Here is a 22,624-nt window from a genome sequence, read left to right on the forward strand (position 1 = left end):
ATACTTGTAAATAAATTATTTTTGTTCCTGCTCTTTATGAATGCTTTATAACCACGAAGTCTGGTGACTATAAAAAAAGAGCGCTACGGCTGCATCAGCAGCAGACATGCACGAACCAACATAGATAGTCCGTGGTCAACACAGAGATCAAAGGAATGTGCTGCTTGCGAGAGATGCGACGAATCGTTAGCCTTGTTCCAAATGAGGGTTGGGAAATATGCATCCACCCCTCTGAGCGTGAATGCGCTTCCGTGTATCTGACTAGCGTTTCTTTTTGAGTTCCTGTGTGCATTATCGCAGACCGTGCATGCATCCAGGGACGTAACTAGAATGGGGCAGACGGGGCTTTTATCCCGGGCGCTAAGCTGGAAGAGTAATGTTAACTATGGATATTTACTTGAATATCCTAGTGGTGGAACACATAAAAAAAAAGTTGGAGGGCAGATGAACTGAATTATTTGTATTGAAAGATGCATAGGTACATGCATATGGTCAAATTAATATTTAAAAACTGGTATTAATCGCGTAATATCCAACTTGTGTTGTATTAAATAATTTAATGACTTCAAAGAAACCTATTTGTTTTCCATTCAAGTTGAATCATTTTTTTTTGAATAGTGGAATTAATATGTGATGTCGGGAAATTTTTTTGGTTAGGTTTGCTTGGGAAAAAAAAGGGAGGGGCGCCAAAATGAGCTCTAAGCCTGTTGGAAACTAGTCTATATAGTTACGTCCCTGCATACATCCCAGCATTTTCCCGAAGTGCTTTTGTGGGAAACAAAAGGAAGATGAAATGAGTATGGCCAGCGCAGGCTTCGAACCCAGGACCACTGCGCCCCCTTGTTGCACTGGAAGAACATCACAATGTGCTCCAATAGTAACACAGCACAATGCAGTCATTGTCTTCCTCGTGGCTTCTTCTGGCGTACCTCTGGGCTTGTGGCCAGTTGCATCATTCTCCTCTTCGATCCGCGATGCAATGATCTTCACCCAAGAATGTTATAAAGATCCCTCGTACAGGGGCCATTTTGAACCATTCGAATATTATATACGATCTGTGATTTCGTAAATAGTTGTCTAATATTTACGTCTAACTACAACAATGACTAGAGACCTGGAAAAATTCGCGGGTTCATTTCGTGTTATGCTAAAATTCAAATAATTATACCTTAGTGCTGCTTCAGCCATTGGTCCACTGTTAATCTGGAGGACTGAGGGCCAATTAGAGACCCTCACTCATAGAAGTGTCGAATCACAGGCCACCCAGTCGAGACGACTCACAAGTCAGCAGCCAATGAACAGTCTATCCTGGAGTCATTGACCACGCGAATTTTTCCGGTCTCTAACAGTGACCTACACAAAGTGCGTCGTTTTGAACAATCAGGTCACTCAGTTCATCTTGAAGTTTCCAATGATCTTCATTCGGCGCTCAGAACACAGCGGTGCTGATGAACAAAATGATCGAACCACGATCAAGCCATTTCATGAAACGTGACCACGCCTTGAATCTAATGGGGGCAACTGGTCGTTAGTAACGAATGTTTGGCAGCTTCACAACTGGAGCACCGAGCCTTTCGCAGTTCGGGCAATTTTTTTTTCCAGTGCACTGTATTTTACTTAATTGGAACATAAATATTCATGTAAAATTACAGATGTTTGTACATTTGTACGTTTACTTGAAAACAACTGTATCACTACAAAAAGAGTGTTCGCAGTAATACTGGGTTCGAATTCTTACCCGGGCATTTATGCTTTGTGTTGTCACAGAACCTCCAACCGTTCCCTGATACCTTTTCAGTATTGACTGCGCACATTAAAAAGCATAATAAAACAAAATAATGTCAGATTATTAAATATTCAATTATTTTTTTGTTTAAAACATTTTTATGCCTGATTAAAACATTAATTAAAATATAAAATTACGTGCCAATTTCCGTGAGAAATACTCAGCATTATCACGAGAAAAAAAAGTTTTTTTCACATCTGCAAAAATTACCACCGCCATGCGTTGTACAAAGATACAAATCTTTCTTGTAGTATTACATGCTATTTCTTGGCAACTGGTTTCCAAAGGAATCTTTTGTGAAAGTTCAGCAATCTGTGTTATTCTGTTAAGGATATAACGATGATAGGAAAAGTAGGAAACGAATGGAAGTGTTTCAAGTTTAATGTGCCTCGAAAAAGTAAAATCGATGGTTGTTCCAATCGAGTGGAAGAGAGATAGATGCGGCGCAAGCGTACAATGAGCGCAACGGGACACAACGTAACGGGACAATGTTCGTAACGGGACACTTTTTCGTGCGTGCAGACGGCGTTCATCGATTTATTAGACGTTGTCACGTCAAAAAAAAATGTTCTGTGTGTAGTATTTCCGCCGGTTGCGGAACGGAGTACAGAAGCTGCACGTGGAAACATGTCTTCTGTAAGCTTCGATGTTCTGTGCGCCCGTGTGTGGAAGTCTCTGGAGTCGCGACGTGTTCGACTCGGCACAGCCGGGAAATGTCACAGGGCATTGTTCGTTCTGCGGTTCCGCGACTTCCCATTCGACCGCTTTGTTACTCGCCGTGAGTGATTCGGGGACCGAGTTTCAATTCGGTCGCCAACCCGTGACGTTGATTGGATTCGACAGGCCGGAGGAACCATTCAAGCCGAGCGGTATTCACGTCGATACACCCTCGCTCTGCGTGCGGACGAGTGCGGCTCCCTCAAAGAGCTCCAGGCACGTAGACCCGTTTTATAATTGTTAGAGACCTGAAAAAAAATCGCGGATTCGTTTCGTGTTTTGCTAAAGTTCAAATAATTTCACCTAAGTGCTGCTTCTTCCATTGGTTCACTGTTAATCTGGAGGACTGAGGGCCAATTAGAGACCCCCTCACTCATAGAAGTGTCGAATCACAGGCCACCCAGTCGAGACGACTCACAAGTCAGCAGCCAATGAACAGTTTGCATTTGCCCGAGTGTGCAGAGGATATTGGAGTATATCCTGAAGGTCAATGAACCCGCGAATTTTTACGGTCTATACTAATTGTAAAAAATTTAAAAACAAATATTATAACACTAATTATACGTTTGTGTTATTGTTTTTTTCCTTAAACTACTGAAATCAGTCTGTACATACTTCCTACAAACTAACCTGATTGCTATATTATGTTATTAAACAAAGGGGGTTGTGTGTAAAGTCGGTTTAGGGACGATAATTTTACGTGATAACGTCATAAGAAATCATTGATAAAAAATTGCATAATTTTTAATTTTCAAATATTTATTATTTACAGTTTTTTTCAAATTTAATTTAAATAATTTGTTTAAATATAATCACGAACAATTATTTAAAAAGCCCGCCTTAACCTGTTTGATATTATAGAAGATTTTCTCGCACGGTGGTTGGCCGGTTCTTGCACGCTCGGCTCAGGCGGAACGTGACAATATTTTTCGTGCGTGCAGCCGGCGTTCATCGATTAATAGACGTTATCACGTCAAAAAAATTTTTTGTTGTCAATTTTTGGCAAAGATTTCCGACAGGAATATGAACGTGTTTAATCTCGGGTTGGGTGTCACTTCGGCTGAGGATTCGACACCGCTTAGAACTAGTAAACTATGAAAGCTACATATTTGAAGTATGTGTATCTCAGCAGAGCAGAACTTGCTCGTGTTCGGTATGTGTGACTTACACGGTTAACATTGGCGGTGATGACGTAATGAGCGTAGGTGGGGAGCGTCGAACTGAAGTCAGTGAGAGCTAGAGACCGGAAAAATTCGCGGATTCATTTCGCGATAGGCTATAATTCAAATAGTTATACCTCAGTGCTGCCTCTGCTATTGGCTCACAACTCACCTGGATGACTCTGGGCCAATGAGAAAAACTCAACTAAAGCAGCATCAAATCACAGACTGCTACGTTGGGACGTCTGACAAGACAGCAGCCAATGAGTGGGTGACATTTGAATGAGTGTAGGTACGAAGAACTATGGAGTTCATGCTAGAGGTCATTGAACCCGCGAATTTTTCCTGTCCCTAGTCATAGCTGTGACTGCGAGAGTAATGGACCGATTTGCGTGATTTGAACTTTTAAGTAGTTCGTGAGTGAGCACTGAGTGGTTCTACTTGAGTGGACTAACTATAAAGTTACTAACTTTGGTTTTGGAGGCATTAGTCGCAAACTGCCTAAGCGAAAACAGGTTATATTGGAAAAAATTCTCAATTTCTTTCATACACAACATTCCCGATCTGCGCGATGGAAATTAATGAAACAAACCCTTGACGGCTGTAGTCAAAAATACAGCCTACCCAGATTTTTTTTGTAATACACTTGAAAAATTAAAAAAAAAAATTAATATTTTAGCCAAAAATATATGGTAATGTAACAGCAAACAACTTCAATTGCAGGTCTCAGTAAATTTAACAGCGATGAAGACACTGAAAAATAAAACATGGTTGCGTGGCAATCACGCGTGTTGGAAGTGAGACTTCACAGATGAGAGGATATGACATTTATAGAGTGCTCTAGTATTTTTAACACGCGTGATCATGCATTGATAACATACCTTCATTTACTAGTGTCTGCTCATTACTTCAGTGGAATAAAAGATTTGATTAATGGATTTATGATAGCTAGAATACGACACATAACCCTATTGAAAATGCCTATACAGATTGTCACAAATCTAATGCTAACACCGGATACAACCTCAGAGTTAAGAGTTTATAGTTGCGAGTTACGAGTTGCGAAAGTATGTAAAAGTATGTAAAAGTATGCAAAAGTATGCAAGAGTATGCAAAAGTATGCAAGAGTATGCAAAGGTATGAGAAAGTATGGAAACGATTACAAAAATACTGGAGAGTGTATGACATCATGCGTTGCTGCTGCCATCTGTAACCGGGTCTAAAGATGTTTCCATAAAAACTTTTTTATAATAAATCCTGCGCCATCCAGAAATATTCGTTTCATGCGTTACACTTTATCTCTGCTACCTATTCACTTCCGTTACCCGGTGATTCTGATATCACTCCAGCGGCTGTAGAAAAAAGTCTCAATTCATAAACAGCATGATTTCCGGGTGGAAAAAAAAACACGTAAGTCTTGGAACGAAATCGAACCCTAATCCGCCGGCGATGGAAACGAGGTAGGAGATGAATTTTAATGCATTTTTTAAACCTATGCCAATTTACATGATACGTTTAATATAGGTACAAATTCAGTAGAAAGACGAAAAAATAACAAAAAAAAAATTAAGCTACGTTTAAACTACAGATTTCAGTATAATCACGAAAAAATAATAATAATTCTTAAATTTGTGGTCTTAGTAGTACTCTCATAGTTTTTTCATAGTTTGGATTAATTGATACCACATAGGCCCTAATTTAGGAGCATTAATCAATGCATCGACTGCTTTTCTTCTGCCTCCAGCCATATGTCTCGTTTGTCTTGTCTTGAATTGTTTACCAGGAAAATGAAATTTCCTTTCGTAATATCTTCCCTACACACGCGCAAGATATCACGTGTCATTTGCGTAAGAAAAGATAAAATTACGACGCCCGAGTGCTAAACCGGACTGTACCCCACCGTTGGATAATTTTCTGAAAAATCACGATAAAATGATATTAAATATTCTCCAGGTACCTCAAACATTCACCATAAAATTGTGAATGTTGATATTTCTATACATTGTCTCATTATTATTTACTTATTTTTGTTAAAAAAAAAAAAGTAGATTTCTGAAGGGAAAAAATATTTTGTGCAATTGAACTGTGATAAAAATTAGTATATAAATATTTTTGACGTGACAACGTCTAATAAATCGATGAACGCCGGCTGCACTCACAATAAAGTATCCCGTAACGCACATTGTCCCGTTACTCTGTGTCCCGTTACGCTTATTCTACGCTTGCGCCGCATCTATCTCTCTTCCACTCGATTGGAACAACCATCGATTTGACTTTTTCGAGACACATTAAACTTGAAACACTCCCATTCGTTTCCTACTTTTCCTATCATCGCACTATCATTAACAGAATAACACAGATTGGAAGAAGTTAAATAGCAAACATGTATAAAAGTTATAGTTAAAATAATATCTTCGTTAAAGTAATATACATATTAGAATTAATGAGTGCAAATAAAAGTAAACTTATCAGTTAAATTGTAGATTTCATTTCACTCCTTCTTTGTATCCATACAAAATAGTGATAATTCAATAAAAATGATTCAATTTTATTCATAAAAGTATGCAATCATTTCATCAATGTTTTGTTATGACGTTGTCACGTTAAACTATCGTCCGTAAACCGACTTTACAGACAACCAATTTTTTATATTTTGAATTTGAACTTATCAAATTTAAAATTAAAAAAAGCTTGCAATTGGTCTCCACAATATTTCTTTAAAACTCCTCCGTAAATTTACGGACATTTCTGACAGTGGGAATGCTTCGTTAACCTCGACAGAGTTACGCGGTGGTCACCAGACCCAAATGACGCTGTGGCTAGATGTCCTTCTCAGTGGTCCAGCCCCTTTTAAACATCTGTTTGCTGACATGAGTCAGCTCCCCGCTCAGCAGCCGGGAGAAGTGTGACGGCGAACTATCCGAGCGAGAAACACTTTCTGCCACAAAGAGCACACACAGGGGGAACTATTTTAAGCGAGTGGCTGTCAACAGCGTGTAAGCCTCCGCGGAAAGGTGGGCGGGCATATTTACGTCCTCCGTGTTTTCACTTTCCAGCCCAAATGTTGCCGCTGCTGAAAACGCCACATTGCAAGTCCCGGACGCCATTTATAACGATCTGTCTCGCGCATGTGCATACACGCTGGTAGTTTTTTTTTTTTTTGTTTCTTGCGGCGCCATTTATTTTACTTTGTGTGAGTTGTGCGTTCCGTGGGTACGTTGTTGGCATCAGGGTCGCCTAAAGGTGTTGATCAAAATATCCCGTTGAGTCAGAAAAAGTATTTATTTTTCCTACTTTATAATTTACAAGATATGTATTGTTGCCCGCGAAAAAAATATATATATATCCAAATAATGTTCTGAAGGTTATGTTATTTACAATGTTTTGTACATTTTGTATGGCAACTGTTTGATATGTGTAATATTTTGTATTCTACGTTTACGCAAATGAGAGTAGCTCTACCGGAATTTTTATTACTTAATTACATATTTATGTTTACATGGGCCCTTAGAATCACACAAAATGTTCAGCAGGAAAACGTTACATTTAAAAGAAAATAGGATAATTATATTTTATCTTAAGTGTTGTTGCATTTTATTCTAACTAATTAAAAAAAATCATGTTTTAATGGCTTGTAAAAAAAATCTCACAAATTTAAGTATTTCTATATTTGTCTCTGTTACGGGTCTGCTTAAGTATCGTGAAAATAACACTACTTTTACATTAACGAACTTAAAACCTTGAAATTATTTAATTACATAAGTTAATAAACAAGTTCATGAGTTTGTAATCCTCCTAACAAAATGTAATAGGTATATTAGTATTCTGTACTTTTAGAATTATCGAAGTTTAATTCCTGTGCAACTCTGAAATATCCATTAAAGTCTTCTTAGACTCCCCTTCCTGTGCCTTATAGCCCTTTATCCGGGCCACAAACATACCCCCCCCCCCCCAACACTACCTTTCCTCATTTACCCTTTCTCTTTCTACCTACCCCGTCTAGCAGTCATATATCATAGCCCCTTAGCCCTTCCCCCAACCCCCTTTTTCCCTCGCCAGCAATTGGCTGTAGAACTAGAAATCCGGTCACGAAACAATATGTCGAATATCGGGGAAGCGTTTGTCGTACTTGTGGGTCGTTGGCTTCCTGCATCCTATCGGGTTTTCTCTCTCTCTCTCTCTCTACCCCCCTTTTTTTTACGTGTTTCTTCTTCTCCCTTCTTCGCATTGCCACGCCCTTCAACGACCGAGTGGAAGCGCGAGTCAACTGGAGACCCCTACCATCTCTGAGACAGCAGAGAAGTTTCCATTCCTGATTAAGTTCGCTCATCTGCCCACAGTGCACCGCGGCTGCCGTTTATGCATGAATAGCTTCCTTCGTCTTGGCGTAGTTCAGGGTCCGTTTACACTGCTCAGGTGGTTTTTATCAATAACATTTATTTATGTTAAACCATTCCAGAAATATTCCAAATGTATCTGTTTCGATAAAAAAAAGGGGGGGGGGTGTTGTCTGTAAAGTCGGTTTACGGAAGATAATTTTACGTGATAAAGTCATAAGAAAACATTGATGAAAAATTGCATACTTTTTAATTTTCAAATATTATTTACAGTTGTTGAAAAATTAATTTAAATAATTTGTTTAAATATAATCACGAACAATTAGTTAAAAAGCCCGAATTAACCTGTTTGATATTATAGAAGATTTTCTCGCACGGTGGTTGGTCGGTTCTTGCACGCTCGGCTCAGGTGGAACGTGACAATTTATTAGTGTCTGATCCCCATACCATTTTTTTGTGATCCGTTAATTATTTTGACCAGTGAATTAAACTATCAGGGACTAAGTAATTTGGTGACAGAATTGAGTGCAAAATCTTACAATCAGTATATATGTATGGTTGTATTTCAGGCCAGGCGTTTTACATGAAGAATAAAAAACTGGTACGTGTACTTATGTACATGCGTTAGAAGTTACACTTGCTTGGCGTAATAAAAAACTAACTTTAATTTTGCATGCAAATAATTAATAGAATTAAAATAATAAAAGGACTGCAGATCTATTATAAATATAAATTCATTCATATTTAGAAATTTTAGTAACTACTCACTATTCAATATTAATGTAAACTAGCGTATAAAATTAATTATTTTATTTAGTAAAATAATCGAGATGAATTTTTATTAATAATAAAAATCATTAAATATCCTGAATGTTTATTCTAATATATTAATTTTAATATTTTTTAAAAATAATTATGTAATAATTAATGATGCAAATAAATTAGGCATACGGGAACATCACCTCATTTATATAAAAACACTTGAAAATACATACACTTGAAAAAGTTTGTAAAGCCAATTTCTATAAATAATATTCACAATAAGTAAATGTTTTAATGATATGTACTAGTATTCAATACTAATCTCTAAAGTATAAGATTTAAAAGCACCCTATATAATTTTTATTTGTGTGTAGCCTATTTTTTCAACTTGTGAAAATTTCATAACAATTGTGAGCGCGCATCATGAAAAAAAATTATCTCGCATCATTTTTTTTATAACGCGCCTAAAGAAGTATAACCAAAAAAATATTCTAAAGCAAGCGAAACCATCACAGGGCCAATCAGGACGCGCCTACTTCCGCGTAAAATCGATGTGGTCCGTGTGTCAACAGACGGCGTGTATCTTAAACAAACTCAACCAATCACGAAACATAGTCGATGATACTGCGTCACCACACAACTGGTGCCGATTTTTTTTCTAGCGAAATATGAACGTTGCTATTTGTGTTTTGCAAACTATACGACTGATTGATAATTGCCAACAGTCAGTGCTCATATTTATGACGTTTCTTTCCTGATTAGGCCAATCGAAATGCAGCTCCTGTGCCGTGAATCACTTTAAATAATAATTACTCTCTGCTAACAATTAATATAGAAACCATTGGAGTAGGAGAAAGTTATAGTGTTCGGACAGATATTTTGGCCCGTATCGTTTTAGCGAAATACAACTTTCTCTTGCCTTTGATGGAACCACAATTAGTGCTGCACTCGGGCAAACGTCACCTGTTCATTGGCTGCTGACTTGTGAGGCGTTTTAACTGGGTGGCTGGGGTCTCTAATTGGCTCCACAGTCCACATTAACACAGAACCAATAGCAGAAGCAGAACCAAGGTTTTATTTTAATTTTAGCATATCACGAATTGAATCCGCGAAATTTTTTTTCCGCTCTCTAACCAATCCTAAGTTTAGAGGTTCTCCTTCATTTGGGGTGAGTTTCGCATGCCGGGTCAACAGTTCCTCTCCTGGCTGATTAGTTAATTACTGGTGTATGCTCAACCAAACATGGTCCAGATAATTATGGTCCAATTATACAGGATGAGTCTGAATTCGACAGGTTCATCACGACAAAATAAATTGAAAACCTCTATACGACTGATGGTTCAAAATGCTTCCCAAAGCTGTACGCCTTTGAAGTTGGGGCTGTACCTAATTTTTTATTGTTAACAATAGAGAAAGTATTTAAGATGTAACACTGAGCGTCTTTATTATGTTTAACTGAATGATGTTCTACAACCAGCGCGAGTTTTGTGGCTTATTTTGCTGAAATAATTTGGAGCAATATATGTTATTCTACATAATTTTGTGACGTGTTACGATTCACTTTCCACGACCAAAATAATTCGCTTTGGTTGTAATACTTCTTTCAGTTAAACACAATCCAGACGTTCAGTGTTCCATTTTAAAAACTTTCACTATTATTTACAGTGAAACAGTTGTTTATCCATCAACTTCAAACACATATGCCAGAATTAGAAAGATCTTTAGACCATAAGTGACACAGATATTTTCAACCTGTGAATTCAGTTAGTCGGTCGAATTCAGACTCAACCTGTTTCAGTAAAACCACTTCCATACACCATTCCTACCAGTGAGCTCCCGAACAGTGAAAATATTAATTATTCTGAATATCAATTTCATTATTCACTACCTTAACGTATTTAGATACTAAATCACCTCTAGTGACAAAATAAAAATTATAATATTATCATTCCTGGATAATCGCAGGTCAACAGCAAACGTGTTGAAACAAAAAAGAACGAATCGGTCGTTTCTTTATTAATTCAGTCAATATTAAAAAAGTTCTCAGCGGCAAGGAACAAATACCAAATGGCATTTTCTTGAATGTTCAGTGGAGTGTGTATTTAGTCTAGCCAGCAGGTCATTGAACCCGCGACAATTTCATTATAAATTATATATTATAAATTGTTATTTCAACATAATACATACGTTTCTCGTCTACCAACGACAGAAACTCTATACAAAAAAACTTTCCAACAATACAGCTATTTCTCGTCGCCAGCCAAACTTATATTATCAATGGGTTTTTCTTTTCAAAAGCAGTTCTTCAACAATATTAAAATTATTTTATCTGATGTTTTCAACTTTCTCAGAATCACACTTTCGTTTCCCTTTTCAATTCAGAACCATTGTGATCCTTCTGTATTTGCTTTATATGCAGTGTGAACACAATGTCGAACGCTGACAAAGATGGAGTTAGCTTCCTAGCGGGTTTATTTAATTAGTTTTCGTCCATTATGCCAACTCTTGCAGCATTCCTTTATGTCCTGCTTTCCTCTCGTACACACACACACGCACGCGCGCACACAAACACACTTTGATGCTTCACCGCCGAAACAGGAAGTTGATGTCCTGCAGTTCAACTTCCTGTCGGAGGGTGACATGCAGGAAACTACCTCCCGAGTGTGACAGCCGTCAGACTCGTCATCCGGTAGCGATTTCTAGTCGCGGCGACAAAAATAAAAGAAAATATTGTAGGTTCACACACTGCCAATAAATAGAGACCGGAAATATTTGCGGATTCATTTCGCGATAGGCTAGAATTCAAATAGTTATACCTCAGTGCTGCCTCTGCTATTGGCTCACAACTTACCTGGATGACTCTGGGTCAATGAGAAAAACTCAACTGAAGCAGCATCAAATCACAGACTGCTACGTGGGACGTCTCACAAGACAGCAACCAATGAGTGGGTGACATTTGAATGAGTGTACGTAGAACTATGGAGTTCATGCTAGAGGTCATTGAACCCGCGAATTTTTCCGGTCCCTAGTGATCGGGCTTTTGCTTCGAGCGAGAAGTAAATGACGCAAACGCGTTACTGAGTAGATTCAGTAACAAGTGAAAGATTATTGAAATTACATTTTTACATGTTATTCGTGAGCCCCCTTAGAAGTTTTTTTTTTTTTTCAGTATTACCCAATGTCTTAAAGTAAGTTTCGACGAATTGCTGGGAATAATTGGTCCATCAGTAAAGTATGATTAGAGACCGGAAATATTAGCGGATTCAATGACCTCTAGGATAGACTCCATGATCCTCTATGCACTCGGGCGAATTGCACCTGTTCATTGGCTACAGACTCGTGACACCTGCTAACTGGGATGCTTGTGATTCGGTACTTCTTACGTTGAGGGTCATTCATTGGCTCACAGTCCTTCAGGCAAACTGTGTTCCAATCACTGATGCGGCAATAAGTTACACGCACTTGGATTCTAGCCTATCGCGAAATGAAACCACGAATTTTTCCGGTCTCTACGTATGATGATTAGAGACTGGAAAAATTCGCGGGTTCAATGAACTTCAAGATAGACTCCAATATCCTCTGCACACTCGGGCAAATGCCAACTGTTCATTGGCTGCTGACTTGTGAGTCGTCTCGACTGGGTGGCCTGTGATTCGACACTCCTATGAGTGAGGGTCTCTAATTGGCCCTCAGTCCTCCAGATTAACAGTGAACCAATGGCAGAAGCAGCACTTAGGTAAAATTATTTGAATTTTAGCATAACACTAAATGAATCCGCGAATTTTTCAGGTATCTAATGATGATGCGACGTGGAGGAAGTACCGTCACACTCGGTTAAGATTCGTTATCAGACACTTTCAAACAAATGGAAACACGAGACCCGATCGAGCCGACTTCAGAACTGCGACCGAACTGTCGCAAGTGCAAATGCAAATGAGTGCACTTCCAAGCCTGACCGTCGGGCGTGTGTCGTGTCGCCGTCGCAGTGAGAACAAGACAACTTTTGTAATCGCTGCGATTGTTCAGTCACAAGTTTGCGCACTTGTTTTTGGAACAAGGAGTTCTATTTTTTTGCGACTGAAAAAAACGCTGGCGTGGACCGAGCCCGTGGTTGCTGCTGCACTAAGCGAACCACCGCACGTGTGTACACTCCGCTGCAGTACGTAACACTGCGTGGTCGGCGCGTACCGGGCGAACACGTGTGCGTTATGTGCACACGTAGCCACGGATGCCACCTGATTTTAATAAATCTACCTAAAACATTAAAAATTGCTTATTAATTTTTTTTTTTCATTTCTGTCATGTAATTTTTAAAACAATTACAATTTGTGTAATCTTTACACTAATGTTTCTAGAAAACGTAATTGTGCTACAGGCTGCGGTTAAAATTCACAAACTTACGTATTTTATTCCAGTTACTAACTAATTTAACTTTGAATGCAGTAGCTACCGTCATAATAAGCCGCTCTATAGAAAGAGAGAAGTGCGGTAATGTAGCCGTGAACTGTGAAATGTGAAATGCAGCCCGCTACAAAACAGGACACACTGCACTGGAATGGAAACCGACGGTGACAATGAACTCGGAGCGAACTAGAAACTCCGACAGCGCAGTGACGCGACCTGGTGGACAAAATCAACAGCCGGAACACACCCGTAAAAAAATAACCTAAACGCGACCCTCTCGACTGGTGCCGGATTACAGACTGTGCCGGAGCATGTACTGGAGAACTAAAGATGAATAACCCTGCACATATATATTAAACTACCTATGTGCCGAGGTTTAGAATAAAAAAATTTTAAGGCGAGTAACAGGAGTCTAATAATGTAATCCATTAAAAAATATCTACTTTAATGTTTTGTTTTTTTTGCTAAATCTTTAATGGGTATTTGTTTAAAGTGAAAATGTTTAAAATGGGTAGTTTTGACCATTATTTTTTAATGAAACGAAAATACAAGTACAGGATATTTAACGTTTTGTATAAATATGTATTATATTAATTTATTTTTATAATTGCGCTATAAACTGGCAGGTTCGTCACTAGGTCTCAGCGAGAACCGTTACCCACCCCAGTACGGTGCCTGCCGCTTAGAGGTGAAAATGTGTGCGAGTCGCGAGCCTGAGTCGCCCTTAACGCCACACCCGCTTTTAAACACTGTCAAAGAAAATTATTTTTTACACATAGTCGATTTTCACGACTATCACATCACCCCCCCCCCCCCCCCCCCAATCCGCCCCGAGAGTAACATTTCCCCTCGTAAGATCCTCGTATTAGTATAATTTAAAATTAACGCTTGAAAATTGCATCCAAAATATGTGCTAGTAATTGGGTTGAATATCTGACATTTATTCACAGATAAGTATGATTTTTTTTTCACTCTACGTATATATATTTTTATCGAGAGTAAGTGTTGATCAATTTTCATTATTAAACATCTATGTGCAGAGATTAAAAATGATGAACACGTTTAATTTGCGGTCAATTATCTTCAATGTGACTTTTTAATCCCAAAGTCAAAGCCCGTATTCGTGAAAACTTTTATTTTAACCCTTTCCGCTATCCAAAAAAAAAAAAAAAAAAAAACTGGAATGAAAATTAGCTCGTAAAATTTTAACATGTGTGATTGCTCTTAAATTACGCAGTTCGCAACTACGCTGAGAAATAAAAGCAATGAAAGGAAATCAGAATATTTGCGTGTTACCAGGGGCGTAGCCAGGGGGGTGTTTAGGGGTTCAAATCCCCCCCTTAGCACCAAATCTTTAATTAATTTCTTATTCATCAAACAAATTTCATATTAGAATTAATAAAAATTTTACCATTACAATATTTAAATTTAAGAAACCGAAAACTGCTAAAATAGCACTATTTTACACCTTAAAAAAAATCCCAATTTTCCCGGGGGAGGACCCCCCGGACCCCCCGCTTTAATACGGGAAGGGAGGGGGCATGCTTCTTAACACCCCCCATACACAAATCCTGGCTACGCCACTGCGTGTTACACTGACGGGGGGAGGGGAAAAACTTTTTGCTAACACAGTATATATATAAAAAAAGTTTAAAATATATTTTTCGCAGCAAAAAAAAATCTTGCAGTCTCACTTTAAATTGTTTATTAGTAATTACAAGGTTTTGTTGTCACCAATAAGCAGACAAGATTTTATGGTTTTATTTTTAGTCCATTTTCGTTTTTTAAAACATAGTATTTCGGTATTACTATTTTTTTTATAAAAGTTGCTATCTAATACTTACTCCGGCAAAATAGTGGTAAAATTTACATGCTGCAAATTTACCATAAAGTAATTTGTAATAAATTGGTCTACAACATTCACATTCCGAATAAAAATAAATTAGCGCACATGAGTGATTCAATAAGAGATGCACAATAAAGCAAATTAAATTAATTTTTTTCTGATCCATGCACTTTGGTGCAATTTTTTTTTCCTCTGGAGATAAAAAAGATATTCCTTGAATTTCAAACGTAGAAGATTACGTTTTATTATGATTTGAATTAAATGCTACTTCATTCCACGACGTAACTTGCATGTGGGTGTTATGCGGTGTCTTGTGGTAAGCGGTAGATCAGTGGCGGATCCAGGATTTTGGTTTGGGAGGGGTTTTTTGACCCAGCTGAGGCTAGACTTCATCAAGGCAAACACTAAAACAATAGTGGACCCAGATGCTTTTGGAGGGGGCTTGAGCCCTTCTGGATCCGCCACTGTGTGGCGGTGTGGCATGTGAGGAGGGGAGTGTGTCTCACCTGCGCCGCCCAGCAGCCCCGGGTCGTCCACGGGCACCAGGCCTAGGCTGAGCTCCACCACCTCTTCAGCGGGGAAAATCACGTACATTATCCCCTCGCCCCAACATGATGCGGCGCGGGGGCGGCGAGCGGCGGCGACCTTGGACCGGACAGAGGCGTGTTCGGCGGGCCCCGGGGTCGCAGGGAGGCGGAGGGGGAGGATGTGGAGGCGCGACTACGACTACCCTAGGTCCCTGCCCGGCCCCTTCTGCAGGTCGGCTACCGGGAGTCCGGGGGAGCAACTTGCTACGGTCTCGTGTGAGCCACCTGGGGGGAGGTTAGCGTGAGGCGGCGGGGCCAGGGGGGCGGGGCAGTCTCACCGGCGGCGGCGGCGTCGCGGGTCGGAGGCGGGCGACGCTCCCCCGTCGCGCACTCGCGGGCGTCGCGGCGCGTACTGCGGGCGTCGCGGCGCCCCTCCCCCTCCCTCCGACAGGGCGCTCCTGGCGGCCGCGCGGGCAACCTGGCTGCTAGACTGTCGTCGCCGCGCCCTTGATTCCCCGCGGGTCTCGACCTCACCCGAGCCTCCTCTCGCTTTCACTGCACTTTGAGACACCCTCGCCCTAAGAATGAAACCACGCATTTAAAAAAAATAAAATTGGTTGTCTGTAAAGTCGGTTTACGGACGATAGTTTAACGTGAAAGCGTCATAACAAAACATTGATGGAAATGATTGCATACTTTTATGAATAAAATTGAATCATTTTCATTGAATTATCACTATTTTTATGGATACAAAGAAGGATTGAAATGAAATCTACAATTTAATTGGTAAATTTACTTTTATTTGCACTCATTAATTCAAATATGTTCATTACTTTAACGAAGAGATTATTTTAACTATAACTGTTATACATGTTTGCTATTTAACTTCTTCCAATCTGTGTTATTCTGTTAAGGATAGGACGATGATAGGAAAAGTAGGAAACGAATGGGAGTGTATAAAGTTAAATGTGCCTCGAAAAAGTCAAGTCGATGGTTGTTCCAATCGAGTGGAGGAGAGATAGATGCGGCGCAAGCGTACAATGAGCGTAACGGGACACAGCGTAACGGGACAATGAGTCATCCTTTTTCGTTTTGTAGCCGGCGTTCATCGATTTATTAGACGTTGTCACGTCAAAAAAAAATTACTGCTCACGATATTTGAGTGAGGTCATTTCACTGTTTTTGCAAAGAGTGGAAATGGCTAAAAACACGTGTTTTTTCAGTATAATGTTCTGACCTGAAACATATCCGGGGAACATATTCTTGAAAGCATACAAAACGTATTTCGTTACACCTTCATCGTCATTTATCCATCCTCCATGCCGTGTTGTGGTTACCGCTCAGAAGATCTCATAGATGTATGCGCGCCAGTCCAGAGGCGACACCGCGCTAGAAGCACCAGCTAGTCCCGCCTCGCCGACACATTATACGCCCCTGAATTAGGCGGGCGTCTTAAAGGCATTGTTGTGTTCGTATTACCAAAGCGCTTGTTTGAATATTTTTTATAAAACATCTGTGCCGGTAAGTTGTCTGCACATTTTATACGTTTTAATCAATGTGTTATTTTTATAATGGAAAAAATTGAGAAAGTCGTATTTTTATTTTTATAAAACTACTAGTGTCTCTTGTTTCATTTTCTGTACTTGTTTTATTTTAACTCAAGAACTACTGCAGCTAATGATACGATACTCTTTGATGTGTAAACGTCTTAGCTCTCGGTATACGGCATTTCGTTGTAGAAATTACGTGAAAATGTGGGACAAAGATGGCGGACCCACGTGTCGTAAAATAAACCCGTATATAGTCACTTTTGAAAAAAAATTAGGGTACATAACCAAATGCATAAGCGTGCCAAATTAAACATTAAATAGTGAAACTACCCTGGAATATATTTGGTAAACTGAAATAGTCACAGTAAAAAGTAATCCCAAGTTTGAAAATACGTTAGTAAAATGGCATTAAAATATTGATAATACATAGTCTCCTTCCGTTATTGAAATTGTCCCTATAGCTTAGTAGTAGAACGCGCGCTTATTAACCTGAAGGGAAATGGTTCAAATTATTCCAAAGTTTGTAACAAACTGAGTGAAGCTAGCGACTGATATAGAGGTTAGGAAGGTTGCTGTTTGCACCGTGGCCTCCAGACGGCGTTTGTTCCACAGATGCGTGTGACTACCGGCCTCGTCATAGGTGCGAATCAAAACGTACAAAACGGCTCTAAAATACTGACATTTCTAAATAAATTAGGATGAATACAGTCAAACAAAAAATGTGTAATTAGTTCTTAGAACCACAAAACATCAAAAATGAATCGTATAGTTACAGATCAGTTCGCTGTGGCGTTTGGGGTAGAATTTCGTGGGAGTGTCGCGGTTCAACACAATACCGCGATCGCGCCCGCGCACGAGAATTACACTTTAAATTACCCCTTGCCGCCAGGACATCCTGACGGCAGGCTCACAGGACCAAGCGGGGGAAACGTTCCATTTCCCATCATCCTCTGCGCCAGGTGCTTCGTAACAGGCGGCTGCCAGCCTCAGCCAATCACGAACCACCGTTCGAGAAATCAAAAAGAAACGGAATATATAACGACTGCAAATGTTCATAAAATAATCATTTAAATAAATTTAATAGTGTCAACGTCCCTCAAATATCATTAACTACAGTTTAAAAACAAAACATAGTTTCCAAACAAACATCCTGAGTATGTAAATAGAGCACGTATAACGTTGTTGTCGCTAGGCGACGGTAATGCAAAACGTAAACAAATCTAATCAGCACACTGTAATACTGTGGTATTACAGACGCCGCTCTCTTACTTAATGCACGCCGACAGTTAAGAATTTGGTTGAATTCAGCATGCCAAAACACAGCACTTTGATGAAACTGGCAACGCAGCAACGGCAACACCGCCTGCGACGGAAATAGATCGCGCTGACAGTTGATTCCTGGAATCGGGCCGTCACGCGACACCTCGAAGCACAGCGCTACGCAACTCATTGCGCGCTCCGCCGCACCCGCAGTAGGATCGGATGTCGTCGTCTGCAGCTGTTGCCTGAGGTATCACCACGCCTCGGCTTAAGGTCTCCGGCACTGATACAGGGTGTCCACAGTTAGTCCACAGTTAGTACTTTCGTACTAGATGATCTAGTACTTTTACTAGTTTTTTAGTGGTCTAGTACATTTACGCTCAGATCTAGTACTTATTTTTAATATAGGTACTAATATTACAGTAACTCCAATATGTTGTATTATTTAGCGTGATTATTTTTAAAAACTATGGAATGTATGTGTGTGTGGTGTAATATTTAAGTTTCAGCGTTGCAATGTCATAATAACTTCCTAAATTGTTAAAACCATAACATATTATAATTTGGTACTTTTTTTTTTTACAAATCTAGTACTTTTTTCTCGCCTAAATTGGTACGAGATATTTTTTTTCCCTTGTGGGCACCCTGGCACTGAAGAATCAGCACAGCAGCTTGGACGTCAGTGTGCCATGCACGGTAAGTGCAGACTCTGGAAGCTGCGGGCGTGGCTGTGTGGCGGTTACTCAACAATGCCGCACGTGTGCAGGTACTCGTCACCGCTGGAGCTACTGGAAGGAATGTCACCTGCGCCGCCGCCCCCGTCGCATGTCACTCCAGGGACACCCCTAGTTGCGATGGAGGGGTGAGCAGCTGTTACGCCCGACACCACGTGACCGGAAGCTTCGTGGATTCCGGTCTAACCTTCAGGCGCGCGGTTGCACTGGAACCCGCGCGACCCTCCGGGGCTGGTGGAGTCTCCTTCCGCTGCATCTACTGCCCTGTGCAGTAGACGATGCCGGGGTAGATGACGTCACGGTCCGTGCAGTTCGCCAGCGATTGTAGAACTACCGAAGTCACACGCTCACAAATCGTTCACTTTACCCTGCTTTACCACTCGCGCACTTCAACTTCATGCGTCCCTGGCAGAATAACAGTCCTTGTGCCATTTCTGCAGCTGGATCCTAAGCTGAAAACCCTTACTTAATTACTCCTTAAGTATTGGTCTTTGGATTCACATAAAATCAGCAAATATAACGTAATTATTAAAATAATAGTAAAATTATTAACTTTTAAAATCAAATACATAAATAACCTTTCATAACACATAGCATTAATACTCAAAGTCAATAAACATTTAAACACATAAACATATAGCTTTTTTGGGAACACATAGCATAAGACACATTTTTAACACTGATAAATGCTAGATATTAAAGTTCATGACAAAAATGTACACTGTTAACTTTATAGTTTTTTATATATTTCAGAACAATTGCATTATAATGAACATAACATATAAGCATCGATTTTGGGTAAGATAAAGAGACATTGGACTTAGCCAAAATCGCAACAGATGCTTTATTTACCTTTTTCATGGTGGAGAATATTGTGTCCCAACTCAAAATATTATTAGGTGCATACACTATATCATTGTTACACATATTTCACTGAGAACAACTAAATAAATATACACAATTTTTACAAAAGTTTTCCACCCTTTCTGGCTCTTTGCCTCAACTTAGGGACATTATCACATATGACAAAAATAATTGTTACCATAACATTGATGTTTACTAGGCATAAAATTCTGCTTAGAACCTAGTAAACATTACTTGTCAGGTTCGATTTTTTTTTCTTTGACAAAGAAAAGTAGACACTGACATTGTCAAAATAAGAACAGCTGATCATAGCAACATTGTAAACATCAATAGAACCTGCTGTAATATTGACGTCAGTTTAATAGTTGGTCCAAACAACTACTTTAATCAGTCTTTACTGATATTTAATTTCATTTAGCAATTTTCCACACGTTTTTCTGTTGACGTTTTTCATGCCAATTCTTCAAGTTGACGCGCCGAGGATGATCAAGGTTACACACGTAGTTAGTACCTACTCCTTAAAATATTCATATTCATCCTCTACACACCCTACACCACAGGTATGCTTGCAGTTATAAGGCAACACACTGCACTCAGCACTGAAGACGTCTCATCATAACAAGACTAAACCTCACTAGAGAAATAAAGTGCATACGTAGATATGTGTTGAAATATCCTATTTCCTGTGCAATGTAGGCTTCTCAACGTCAATAAATCACCGTCAAACGTGTGTGTTAGATTTCATTTTTAAAATAGAAAATCTCAAATAAGTTCGTTCCCAGTGTGAAGAGAAACATGTGGTCGATAAGAATAACCACTTGAGTGTATTGTGACCCTGTGGGATAACAATTACGCGATAGGAGTGGTCTACTAGAAGACGAAGAAAATAGTGTAAGTGCGATTATTCTCACATGGTAAGTGTAAGGGCTCTAAGTGGCTCGGAATCAAACCAGGTCAGTCCTAGCTATAAGTTGCTTACAGTGTTCATATGCTGCTATTGTTAGGATGTTACACAATACACCATAGCCTGTAGGTACACTGTAGCTTCGCCGTATTTCCCGTGTTGTTTTGCGTGCTAACGTCACTGTACATATCACGTCTCTTGAGTGCCAAACATACTCCACATGACACATGGGCGGGCGTACGAGCATTGTTTCGTGGGGGGGGGGGGGGGTCGAAACCGAATTATTAGGTGCAATCGATATGTACATTCAGTACACGGGTTCACAGTACAAACCTCAGGTCTCTGGCTGGGAACAAGAGCATTTACTCTAATACCAAACCGTACACGCTTAGGAAGCCGCCACTTCTCTGAGCCTAAATCAGCTGAGTACACAACATAATACACTTTCTCAGCTGACTGACACATACATTCCCCGGCATTAATTTACCGTTACAAACAATGACGGTTGTACACGCTTGCATTACACCCTCTCGCACGTCGAGGTTAACACAAGTTAAAACAGTGCAAAACAGTATAACACAGCCTGCTGCTAGGCATCCACTGGTGCTTTGCAGGCTCTCAGTTGGTTGATATTGTAACATCCTATAACTTTTCCTGTAACAATATCCTGCAATGTATAGCAGTTTTCATTGTGGGTTTGTAAAACTTTATAAGGGAATACTGTAAAGTAGGAACAGCTTTCGCGGTTAGCATTCTCCCACTTCTGCCTTGTTGGAGCTGTGCGGCACAAAACAAGGTCACCGACCTTGAACTGGTACTTCTGTCGTTTCGCCTCTTGTTTCTTCCTACTCTTCGCTTGTCGCGCTTATCAACTCCTCGATTTCTTCTCCACTGGGTAGATTGTCAACTGTATCGTCGCGCGTCGGGAGGTATTGAAAGGGTATTACCGCCGACCGAACTGTCGTAGTTCCGACGCCAACTGTTTGACTGCCAAACGACGCCTGTAGACCTGTTGTCAGCTGCTGCCTGCAGCTGCTGCAACCGGGCGGTGTAGGCGTCCGCCGCGCAAAGTATCCTTGCTGCTGATAGGCTGCTGCAGGTGGAGGGGTGTTGGATGTGGGGGGAAACTCGCTGAGCCGTGGACTTGGGCGATTATCGTCTCCGCGGGGATGGCACATCAGCTGGCGCTGGTGCTCTGGGGATCTCGGCGGACGGTTGTTGTCACGCAGCCTGGGAGGGCCGTACGTTTCGACTTCCTCCGTGATGCTGCCTCATGTTGTGCCTGCCGCCTGTTAGGTAGCTGCGGGTCTTCGTCGTCGACGACGCTTGCCCCACCAGGTGTCCTGGGTCTGGTCCTGCTGCTGACGACGGTACTGTCAACGGCTGTATTTCCCGGCAGTGGCGTAGCCAGGATTTGTGTATGGGGGGGTGTTAAGAAGCATGCGCTCCCCCCCCCCCCTACCCGTATTAAAGCGGACCCCCGGGAAAATTCGGATTTTAAGGTGTAAAATAGTGCTATTTTAGCACTTTTCGGTACTTAAATTTAAATATTGTAATGGTAAAAAATTTATTAATTTTAATATTAAATTTGTTTGAGTGATTAATAAGAAATTAATAAAAGATTTGGTGCTAAGGGAGGGGTTTGAAACCCCTAACCCCCCCCCCCCCCCCCGCCACACGGCTACGCCACTGATTTCCGGCACGGTGGAACTTCCAGCTCCGCTTGTTCCCCGCCACGCTGCCATTGTTGAGGAGGTCCTCTCCGGCTGGCCA

The 22,624-nt window shown here is 40.4% G+C and overlaps 1 protein-coding gene and 1 long non-coding RNA gene across 2 annotated transcripts in view; one reads left to right on the forward strand and one right to left on the reverse strand.

The window, feature by feature from the left end:
- Positions 1-15,914, reverse strand: part of LOC134535228 (uncharacterized) — a 333,789-nt gene extending 317,875 nt beyond the window's left edge. The window contains exon 1 of the mRNA XM_063374290.1: positions 15,519-15,914. Within this exon, the coding sequence (XP_063230360.1) occupies positions 15,519-15,606 (88 nt within the window). The 5' untranslated portion in view covers positions 15,607-15,914. The remainder of the gene's footprint in view (positions 1-15,518) is intronic.
- Positions 15,915-18,537: 2,623 nt separating this feature from the next.
- Positions 18,538-20,677, forward strand: LOC134535343 (uncharacterized). Its single transcript, XR_010075611.1, has 2 exons — positions 18,538-18,662; positions 19,116-20,677. It is a non-coding gene; the product is annotated as an uncharacterized LOC134535343 (long non-coding RNA).
- The last annotated feature ends 1,947 nt before the right edge of the window (positions 20,678-22,624 follow it).

Source organism: Bacillus rossius, chromosome 8, assembly GCF_032445375.1.
Source record: "Bacillus rossius redtenbacheri isolate Brsri chromosome 8, Brsri_v3, whole genome shotgun sequence".
Taxonomy (NCBI): Eukaryota; Metazoa; Arthropoda; class Insecta; order Phasmatodea; family Bacillidae; genus Bacillus; species Bacillus rossius.